Genomic DNA, 12,254 nt, shown 5'->3' on the forward strand with positions numbered 1-12,254 from the left:
CTTGAGAAGGAGGGAGCGGTAGGTATGGATTGATGCATGCAGGCATTCCGGAAAAACTTATCACAATCTAAATACATAAACATAAATACCACACCAAGTTGTCAATTTCATTTACTAATAAAATAATAACGACATCATGTGTAAATTTATATTTCCATAATTGCATTAGTTGTGGTGGATTTTAATAAATTTTTAATAGTAATAGGAAGCCTCATCGAACCAACATGTGGCTGCTATTCCCATCCTACTTTTTGATTTTTCTCTCTCTAGGAGCATTAGAGAAAGAAAGAGTGGGAAATAGGTGCAGCTCCGTGTATGTATTTATGTATGTATCTATCTATATATATAGATGGAATCCCAATAATAAACACGTATAGAGGAGAGAGAGAGAGAGGCAATGGGAAGATCCGCTTGCTGCTCAAAAGTGGGATTGAGGAGAGGGCCATGGTCTGCCAAAGAAGACTCTCTCCTCTCCTCTTACATCCAACAACACGGTGAAGGCCAATGGCGTTCTCTCCCCAAAAAAGCCGGTAATTATACACTCTAATCTATTTGTGTGTTTAATTAATTAATTAGAGCTAAAATGGTTGAAATTAACAGAGCTGCTGAGGTGTGGAAAGAGCTGCAGATTGAGATGGATGAACTATCTACGGCCAGGGATCAAGCGAGGAAACATAAGCGAAGACGAAGAGGATCTGATCGTGCGGCTGCACCGCCTCCTCGGGAATCGATGGTCCCTAATCGCCGGCAGATTGCCAGGTCGAACCGACAATGAGATTAAAAACTACTGGAACACTCATCTCTTCAAGAAGCTCAATTCCCATTCCAATCCACCCCCACCCGCACCTAAGAAAAAGAACCCGGCTAAGAAGACCGCCGCCGCCCCGCCGCCGGAGATTGAATCAGCTAAACTGTTCTCGCCCAAGCCTACTAGAATTTCCTCTGCTTTCCCGAGGAACGAGAGCCACGACAGCTTGCCTAGCAGCAGGTCGTCGAGCAGCCAGGCCGTGCCGGAGATGGAGGATTCGGCGGCGCTGTATCACTTCTCCGATTCGTTCGGCGGAGAGATGTGGGAGCAGGTGTACGCTGAGTATATGCAGCTTCTTTAATTAAATTAGTTAATTAATTATATAAATCGTCAATGAATAATACTACGAGTAAAGCAAAACTGGCTGCTTTTAATGTATTATTATTGTCTCTTTATGTCTGCGCCTCATCATTATTAATTCTAATCATTGCTACTACTACTTGTCTTACTTTTCCTCTAAATCTTTTCTTCTTTTGTTTTCATAAATTTAGTGCTTAGATTTACTAATTTTGACATACTCCAACCAGACTTTTCAAAACACTTAACAAGCCCCGCAATGGAGGTAAAAGAGTTTAACAACTAATTATCATTTAAAAGATAATGAAGTTTAGTCAAACTCTAGAATATGCACTTCAACTTCGACAACGAAAATGAAATAAACGGAAAATTCATGAAATTTGAATTCGATCACAAGTATCCCATGATAAAAAAATCAGTTCCTTTGATTATAATAATATATTGTTGATATTTTTTTATCGTTTTTATTTATATTGACATTTATTTATGTTTTATTTTTCCGATCTCAAAAATATTGGTCATAGTGTGAAATTAAAATACCAGGATGAACAAGAATTTTGACTAAAAATTGATTGTTTTAGCGAGATTTTGCTAGGGTTAAAATTAATAGTTTGATTTCATATAGTATTATGACAGGACAATTACGTTACAATTTTCATTGCTTTATGTCTGTGTCAATGGTGAGCATAGTTATCACGTGATACATTTCCCTCGAAAAGGGAAGTGTGTATTTAAATAGAACAAGTGGATAGAAATCCATTGAGATCTCAACACCATTACCCTTTTCGATGGCTTTGTTTACGTTTTTCAATTCATCGTATATTCTACTCATCATACTTCCGAAAGCCATCATCAATTGTTAACCAAATTAATCCACTTCCAGCTAATTTTACTGCATAATAAATTGCTTGATTAGAAAAAAATTAGTGTGCCACTATAACAAAAAAAATGGGTACTCCTTTTTTGCCTATGAATAAATGCTCCATTCTAACTTGTCATAAATTTAAATGTATAGTACTAGACTACATAATTTAACGTATGAAAAAAAAGTTTATAGAATAAGAATCTTACATTTGTACTTATATACGTATTAATTTTATATAGTAAAATATAAATAAAATTAGCAAGTTGAACGTGATATTCATTTACCAAAATTGGTTTGACATTTTGATACGTTTAATATTTAATTATTTAGTTGCATTATTTAGTTAGATAATTTAGGGATTGCATATCTTTTGTCTTGTTCATTAAGTTAGTATCCCTATTATAAATAGGGCTATTATTATTCTCATTAATCAATCAATGAAATAATCGTTTATCGCCTTTCTTGTTTTCTTTAACGTTTTTCTGCAAACCCTAGTTGTCGACGGAATTTCGCCTCCCGGGACTTCTAATCTATCTTCCGGCATCGCGTTAAGGAGATTATCCTTAACACATTTTTTTAATCATGCGTTTCCATTCTACTTAAAAGAATATTAGACCTTTCTATCATGTGATTGCATTATTGTTTCCATTTGCATCTTATCATGAAATAAATGCATTGATCTCTAAATTAATGAATACGTGTTACTGCTAGAAACTTCTACCCTATAAGGCTATAACTCAACTCAAATTTTGATTATCCAACCTCTTAATTTCAATCTGGAAACCTTTGGCTTATAACTTAATACGCAATAACAGCTAGGAGTACTTCCTAGTTTCAACTTTGAAACTTCTATCCTCAACTTTGAAATTTCTATCATATAGCTTAATTTAAAGTTCTAATATTGTGTATATAATACTCCATTTTAAATTTTGTCACACTTTAACTGGACATGAGTTTTAAAAAATATAATGAAAAGTGAGTTGAAAAAGTTAGTGGTGTCACACTTTAACTGGACGTGAGTTTTAAAAAGTATAATGGAAAGTGAGTTAAAAAGGTAGTGGAGAGTGAGTCCTAGTTTTATATATTATTAGTTTTATAATAAAATGTCAGTTGTAATGAGTTAGTGGAATATGAGATCCACTATAAAAAAATGGTAAAAAGTTAAATGTGATTTGTGGGAGGAAGAAAATGGAAAAATGTGACAAAATTTAAGGGACGGATGGAGTAATCAACATCCGAGTTCCAACGTTGTTAAGTTATTTGAAACACGTACACGCACAAATACATAACTGATACGATGAATGAATCCAATGACATGTAAATGCAATTGATGCCCTACTTAAACAATTTTGGGCATTATTGGTGTACGATTCTGTCAACAATGTTTCTAATGTTTAATAATGTATCATCTTATCCATTTTCTATAAAATCAATAGTACGAATTAGTCCCATAAAATTAGGATGTGAAAACAATAGTAAATGATATAGTTACACTCTATATTACAAAACAAAATAAACGGATAATATAAATTTAAATCATGAAATTTAGTCAGTAGACTTGTAATATTTGAAAACTGAATATTAAATAACTTCAATTTTTTAGTCTCATAAAACTGAATATTAAATCACTTCAATTTTTTAGTCTCATAGTGCTCAAAACAAAGTTATTCCATTCAAATAAGAATTTTCTTTCTCTATTATTTTTCTTCTTTTCATTCTTATTTAATAAAATTAAGTTGTTTTAAGAGCAACAAGACATGTCGTTTTGTATACAGATGTAACAATTTCCTTTGGAACTTCTTGACGTAATATTACATTTTAAAATATTGTGGGATTGATCTGAATTTGATCAAATTCCATGCTTTAAATGGTTGTAATCTTTAAATTAAATTTTTAGAATCCATAAAACCTAAGTCAAAATGAGATAAAGAAGAATATTTTTCTAGTTGCATGTTGATACAAGATCAATAATAATAGTTATTTCAATTAAAAAAGGCCATTAAAATAGAATGTAGTGTGTTCCCAGAAATATAATTTACTCCAATACTCTTAAGTCTCGATAGAGTAGATAACTCATTTATCTTGGAGTTATCTATTCTAAAATGACATAAAATGTGTGTTGTTATCATGTTTGTTTTATCTATCTAGGGCCCCTAAAACTTGTAAATTGATCTTATTCATATTCGTTCATTTGCAAATATATGGCCAACATTAGCTCTTAATTAGTTGTAATAGTATAAAGGGTGTTAGCTAGGTTAATTATTGAGTTTGATAAGAACTAGAATTAGAGTCTACAACTTTGAAACTTCATAGAATTACTATTGCAATGCCATAATCAGAGAGTACTACTACTAGTTCTTAACAAAACTCACCTACTTCTCAATAACTTAAAATTAATGTTCATGAAATAGTACTATTATAGAATTCTCTTTGATACTTGGTTAACTGCTTGATTAGCAAATTTACTTGCATATATTTATATGCTCTCAGGATACTAATGATAGATTTCTATTGGCAGCTTGCGGAATGTCTAGGATTTTATGTCTTTTTTTCCTTAATAATTTTCTTTCTTTCTTTCTTCCAAAGGATAAGTTTGTACGTCTTTTTCTACTCTATTTGTAGTTATTATAGCGTTATCTACTCAATTTCACTGTGGCAATGGGTGTTTATATACTGTAGCAAACACAATACTAATGATCAGAAATTTGTTGAACTAATAAAGTTTAGTAGTAGTATATAGAACTAATGTATTTGGGCAAGTAGTCCTGGGCCTGCCAAAATGGGCTACAAAATTAAAGGTAAAAATAGATGGACGCCCATTGAAATATTGTGGTGTCTTTTATATGAGTAGCCACCATAACTTTTATCTCTCCTATTTCTTATTTAACATATTGTTTTTTTATTTTATTTTGTTTTGTTTGTTTTTTCGTTTGGTGTTTTCTTTTTGTCATTTTCACGAAAAATTTCCCTGGTTGACACACGAAAAACACTATAAAATCTATGTTAAATTGGCAATGTTTCGCTCGGAATGAGAAGGTAAATGACAATTAATATATTAATCACAAATAAAGAGCTTTCATTTGTGTACAAAGAAAATGTAAATGAAATCGGATTATCAATTCATATTTTAATTTCAAATGACAATCCGATTTCATTTACAAATCGTAAATGAAAAGCTTTCATTTTGTCAATATATGTAAATGAAATCGGATTAGCGATCAATCTACAACAAATCAATTAAGTAGTGCATACCACATAAATGTAAGGAATTTCAAAACAATAAAATGGTATTTATACATGTAATTATAGGATTATATTAAAATACAACCACTTTTAAATGGTATTTATACATGTAATTATAAGATTGTACTCCATCAGTCTCTGAAAATTTATCACATTTCATTTTCTGTCAATATTTTGAAAAAATGATAATAAATAGTTAAAGTGAATAGATGGTAAAGTAAAAGAGATAATAATGTAGAGAAGACTCTCATCTACATTATTCTTCCTCTTACTTTATTTTTTCTTCACTTTAGCTATTTATTACTCCCTCCGTCCCGCACTAATCACACGTTTCATTTTCGGCACGGAGATTAAGGAATGAGTGTATAACAAAGTCAAATATTACGGCTGTAGGTGAAATTTTTTACTAAAAATGGAAATAGTGCAAATAACTTGGGACGCCCAGAAAGGAAATAAGTGCAAGTAGTCAGGGACGGAGGGAGTATTATTTTTCTAAAAAAGAGTGCAGAAAACGAAATGTGACAAATTTTCAGGGACAGATGGAGTATTAAATTACAACCACTTTTAAAATGATAATGTACCACCAATATGAACCCTTAGATTTAAGAGCCGATTCAATCTTAGCCTACCATATGGCAGGCTTGCTTGCCTATGTATAGTAGATTGCTTGATTATCTTTAATTTCGTACCACATATTGCTTGGAACCATATGCCGAGTTGCTTGTCTATGTAACGCAGATTGCTTCCCTATGTATCGCATATTACTTGTCTAGGTTGTCATTTTAACTATGATATCAAAATAGTGCTCTGATTTCGTATCTTAAACCATATGCCGAATTATTTGTCTATATATCACATATTGCTTGCATATGTATTGCAGATTGCATGTTGCTTGTTGTCACGTTGTTACCCTAACACAATCCATTAAGTTTAAGTTATGGGTTCAAATCTATATATGAATATATCTAAGCATACTATGTAGGAAATGGTTCATTTCAGAATTATCTTAAATTAGAACTTGAGAACTTATTAGTTGGCAATATAGAATATATCATTTGATTGCACCAAACATATAAGTTACTCCAACTGACTTATTTTGTGCTTCCAACTAATAAATTTTTAATTTTTTAATTAAACTGTACAAAACTAGATTTAAATACAGACACGCAGAACAAAATCATACGTAGGGCATTTTTAGGTCATTGTTAGTTTATTTTTAGGCCATTCTAACAAAGCATGACCTGAAATGATCTTAACATGACATCAAACCCGAATTTTATAATATGACCTAAAACTGTTTAATAATACATCTTCGTGTTTTTGCTTAATTATTGACCATTAGATCATTTAATCCTAAGGCCAAGATCCGCCCACTAAAACGGTAGTTGACGGTTCCACTTAATTGTTGTACTAAAAATGCCCTCCTTATGACCGAAATTTCGTTTGTCATGACACAAACGAAATGAATTATACAATAAATCGTGACCCTTAATTACTAAATCTGATGGTTGATAGTTAGGCTGTATGTTGTTACTTAGAGGGTTTTTTTATAGATTAAAACCCTATAGGTTTTTGATCCAAACAAGTATCTCTTTAAATCAAGAAATTTTTGATTTAAGAGATACTTGTTTGGATCATATATATATATATATATATATATATATATATATATAGGATTGTGATCAAGATAGAACCATTCTTAAACGTAGAACCATTCTTAAACGTAGAACAAATGCCAAACGGAGGTCGTTAGATCTTTTAATCCAATGTTGTTGATTTGCACAGCAACTTCCCATTACAACCAAAACTATTATTAATGGGTGAATGCAGAGAAGTGAAAAAATAAAGCATGCATGGACTCTTCTTCGTTTCATTCATTCTTCCATCAACATGTGAGTTTTTTCACATGTTGAGTCCGGAATGTCGTGAAAACATAGTCTAATATGTATGATTTTTAATCTTGACCGTCATTTTTTCCTCATCCAATGAATAAAATATGTAGAGTTCTAGGTTCTACACTTAAGAATGGTTCTATCTTTAACGCAACCCTATATATATATATATATATATATATATATATATATATATATATATATATATATATATATATATATATATATGGTAGTGATCTATGGCAAACACCCCTTAACCAAATAACTAGAGAACAAATCATAGCCACAAGATCAAGAAAATCAAGGGCTAGTATTAAAATATGTAATTTTCAAATTTAAGGAGAAATTAGTTCCCTCAATCACAAATTTACTCCACACTAACAAGGCGGGGGTATAATAGTCATTGCATAGCCAAAATTAGATTTCACCGGCAAATTGAATTCATTTGAAAAAGAACCGCAATTACTCTTCTCTCTTCTCTCTTCTCTGTTCTGGAAATTCACCAGAAATTAAGCTCTGTTGCTTGATTGAAACGAAATTTCTTTAGGAATTCATGAAATTGATGCGAAATAGCTCGCTCGAGCTGAAGGTATTTATGAAATTGGTGCGGAATTGCTGCAGGTGACGGTAGAGGAGGAAAACACGCTGGTGATAAAGAGCAACGGGAAGAGGAAGAGAGAGGAAGGGGAGGAGGAAGGTTGCGTGTGTGTGTAAAATATGATGCACACTTGCGCTGCTTAGCTTATTCCCTATTGTGATAAATGATCAATCTCAGAAGAGTCATGTGTTTTTTAAGGTCAATCAGAATAAGCATGAATTTGTCTGCCCTATGATAAAAACAAGTGAAACCTTGTATCAGCCTATTGGTGATTTCATGTTAATAGTGATGTGTTTTGTAAACAACAGTGAAGTAAATTCATGTTAAGAGTTATGTGTTTTGTAAACAAGAGTGAAGTAAAATCATGCTAAGAGTGATGTGTTTTGTAAACAAGAGTGAAGTAAAATCATGCTAAGAGTGATGTGTTTTGTAAACAAGAGTGAAGTAAAATCATGTTAAGAGTGATGTGTTTTGTAAACAAGAGTGAAGTAAAATCATGGTAAGAGTGATGTGTTTTGTAAATAAGAGTGAAGTAAAATCGGAATAAGAGTGATGTGCTTTGTAAACAAGAGTGAACTAAAATTAGAATAAGAGTGATGTGTTTTGTAAACAAGAGTGAAGTAAAATCGGAATAAGAGTGATGCGTTTTGTAAACAAGAGTGAAGTAAAATCGGAATAAGAGTGATGTGTTTTGTAAACAAGAGTGAAGTAAAATCAGAATAAGAGTGATGTGTTTTGTAAACAAGAGTGAAGTAAAATCGGAATAAGAGTGATGTGTTATGTAAACAAGAGTGAAGTAAAATCACAATAAGAGTGACGCGTTTTGTAAACAAGAGTGAAGTAAATTAACAATAAGAGTGATGTGTTTTGTAAACAAGAGTGAAGTAAAAGAGTGATTTGTTTTGTAAACAAGAGTGAAGTAAAATCGGAATAAGAGTGATGTGTTTTGTAAACAAGAGAGAAGTAAAATCAGAATACGAGTGATAAGTTTTGTAAACAAGAGTGAAGTGTTTTCTGAACAGGAGTGAAGTGTTTTGTGAACAAGAGTGAAGTAAAATCAGAATAAGAGTGATGTGTTTTGTGAACAAGAGTGAAGTAAAATCAGAATAAAAGTGATGTGTTTTGTGAACAAGAATGAAGTGTTTTCTGAACAAGAGTGAAGTGTTTTGTGAACAAGAGTGAAGTAAAATCAGAATAAGAGTGATGTGTTTTGTGAACAAGAGTGAAGTAAAATCAGAATAAGAGTGATGTGTTTTGTGAACAAGAGTGAAGTGTTTTCTGAACAAGAGTAAAGTGTTTTGTAAACAAGAGTGATGTGTTTTGTTAACAACAGTGAAGTATAAGTAAAATTAAAATTTCACATAATCCACCTTTTCCAAATTAATTGCCTCAATTTTCAATTTCGGATCTCATTATTTATTTTCCCAAAATGATTTTTTTCGAAATAGATTTAAGTTTGAGAAGAGTTATAATCACTTTAGATTATTTAAAGGTAATTAATCCACATTTATAAAAAAAAGTAATTAATATAAAATGTACTCATCAAACAATTTCATTTGTAAAGAAATTAAATTTACATTTTTGATGAATTAAATAGGAGGGAGAGATCCTCTAAATCCGAGCATTCATCGAGTTCTCCATCGACAAACCAAGAGGTTATGGTTTCAAGTTCAGTGACTCGATCTCAAATAGGAGTCCACCGCTCCACAACAATAGCCTATTCTCACATCCATGTCTCCTTCCAAGAACACCAATCCACTTCCTTCTGATATTTTTTTAAAATCAGAAATTCATCTTCATACTCCACATCATTCTTTCTCCCAATTGCACCACTTCTCTGAAATTTTCTTTCACTAAGCACAACATCATCACAAATCCAATTCACCCAAAATTTGGAATTCTCGGCGACCACCAGTCCTATACCCAATTTTCGATCGCTACCACCACCGGCAACGCCACCACCACCAGCGACGAAACCATCGCCACCATGAAATAAACCGTCCTCACTCCTCTCCATACCTTCTCCCACCACCAACCGCCCTTCGCCATCATCTCTGCCGCAGTAAATCAACTTCGACACCGGAAAAAATCAATCACAAATAATTTCAAGTACTACAAAACAATCGAAATCTGGATCGACGAGGAAGCAGAACTCCACAGCAATACGAAGAAATCGACGGCGTCGCAATCGCCATCCCCGACGGCAGCACGGAGAACATAATATAGTCCTCCTTCTCCTCTCCCGTGAAGTTGAAGTTGAAGTTGAACACATTATTTCCTAAAATATCCCTATGCAATTTCTATTAACTAAAAATGTTTACTTATTTTAGTCATTGGATTAAGATAATGTGTGGCTGAGATTTGTTCTCTAGTTATACACTTAAAATTAGTTATACATTGATCACTATCCTATATATATATATATATATATATATATATATATATATATATATATATAGGGATGTATTCATTTCCTATTTGTATCTTTTATTCTTTGTTCTTTTTAATCTCAGCCCCACGATTTTGTCATCCGACGGTTAGATTGGTGCCACGTGTCATTTAATAATGCAGATTTTCAGCTGAATAATGCACACCGACTAATAATGCATAATAATGCAGATCATCTGGACCGTTGATGAATGAGATCTAACGGCCCATATTAAGAAGAATAAAGGATCTAAATGATGAATAGGAGAATAACGCTGCCATATATATATATATGGTCCTGTTAGGTTGAGATTTTTTAGCTTAATTGAGAATTGAGATGCATTTTCAGCCACTCATTCACAATTTTCGCGTGATGTCAACTACGGATACATTATGTCAACTAGGGGGCATAATTGTCATTTTCGCGCGATGTCAACTATAGAGACATTATGTCAACTACGATGTTAACAACAAATGTTATTTATATCAACTATTATGTCAACAACAAATATTTTCATGTCAACGACCTATATTATGTATGTGAACAACAACGTTTTACATATAATATATGTAGATATATGTAGTTGACATTATATGTATGTAGTTGACATGGATTATATATGTAATTGACATGGATTGTACACATAGTTGACATTATATGTGAATAGTTGACATGAATTGTATATGTAGTTGACATTATATGTGTGTAGTTGACATGGATTGTACACATAGTTGATATTATATGTGTGTAGTTGACGTGAATTATATATGTAGTTGACATGAATTGTATATGCAGTTGACAAAAAAAATTTAAAAAATTTAAAAATAATTTAAAAATAATTTTTAAAAAAATTACAAAAAGTTAAAAAAAGTTTTTATTGAATAAAATGTACCGTGAAATTACCATTCTGCCCTTTCATAATTAATTAATCTAAACATATTTTCCATATGGTAAATTATGGACTACTCATTTAATAAAAAATGAGTGACTGATAATGCATCTCAATTCTCAATTAGGCTAAAAAATCTCAATTGATCACAACCATATATATATATATATATATATATATATATATATATATATATAGAGTAGTGATCTATGGCAAACACCTCTTAACCAAATAACTAGAGAACAAATAATAGCCACAAGATCAAAAAAATCAAGGGCTGGTATTAATTTTTTAATTTAAGGAGATATTGGTTCCTTTAATCACAAATTTACTCTATAATAAAATGCAGGGGTATTATGGTCATTGCATACCAATTGAATTAACTCCAAAATCAGGGTAGTTCGAAAAATTGAATTCAATTGCAAACGAGCGTCTTCAACCTAGCATTCTCTCTTCTCCTCTTCTCTATTATAGAAATTCACCTGTTTCAGCTCCAGATGAAGGTCAGAGGAGATCTCCGGCCACTCGCCGGAGGAGGTGGAGGGGAGCATGCTGTTGGACGAAGGAATCGGACGATCCGTATCTGGATTTCCGGCAGTCGATTATGCAGATGTTACTAACTCCGCTGCTCTGCACCGCAGCATTTACGGTTCGAGATTGGATTGGAAGGAGATGCCTGAGGGTTAGTGGTGAAAATTGGTGAAATTGATTGAAATTGAGCAAATTTGAGGTTGCTGGGTTTAGTGTTATCATTTGGTTTTTGGTTTTGAGAGGGAACGCAGACAGTGTTTTTGTTATTAGTTTAACGGTTGAAGATAGTATCATCTTTCTTTATCTATTCATTTCTTTTTTGTATCACTCCTTTTTACCACCGCTATTGTCTCACATTCAAGTAATAAAATCCACGTCAGATTCTAGAATTCGTTTATGAACAAAATCCACATGAAATCCGAAATTCAAATTCTTAGATTTATTTTGTTATTAGTGATGTATTTTGTAAACAAGAGTGAAGTAAAATCATGCTAAGAGTGATGTGTTTTGTAAACAAAAGTGAAGTAAAATCATAATAAGAGTGATGTGTTTTGTAAACAAAAGTGAAGTAAAATCATAATAAGAGTGATGTGTTTTGTAAACAAGAGTGAAGTAAAATCATGCTAATAGTGATGTGTTTTGTGAACAAGAGTGAAGTAAAATCAGAATAAGAGTGATGTATTTTGTGAACAAGAGTGAAGTA

General features: G+C 32.1%; 1 protein-coding gene across 1 annotated transcript; it reads left to right on the top strand.

Moving 5' to 3' along the window:
• The first annotated feature begins 247 nt into the window (after window positions 1-247).
• LOC121801297 (transcription factor MYB1-like) lies at window positions 248-1,244 on the top strand. Its single transcript, XM_042200763.1, has 2 exons — window positions 248-530; window positions 601-1,244. Exons 1-2 carry the CDS (start codon window positions 398-400, stop codon window positions 1,107-1,109), a joined length of 642 nt encoding a protein of 213 aa, XP_042056697.1. The 5' UTR covers window positions 248-397; the 3' UTR covers window positions 1,110-1,244.
• The last annotated feature ends 11,010 nt before the right edge of the window (window positions 1,245-12,254 follow it).

Source organism: Salvia splendens, chromosome 4, assembly GCF_004379255.2.
Source record: "Salvia splendens isolate huo1 chromosome 4, SspV2, whole genome shotgun sequence".
NCBI lineage: Eukaryota > Viridiplantae > Streptophyta > Magnoliopsida > Lamiales > Lamiaceae > Salvia > Salvia splendens.

Coding starts and splice junctions, on each gene's coding strand:
- LOC121801297 (XM_042200763.1), top strand. CDS start 398: ATGGGAAGATCCGCTTGCTGCTCAAAAGTGGGATTGAGGAGAGGGCCA. Junction 531..600: donor TTCTCTCCCCAAAAAAGCCG/GTAATTATACAC, acceptor TGAAATTAACAG/AGCTGCTGAGGTGTGGAAAG.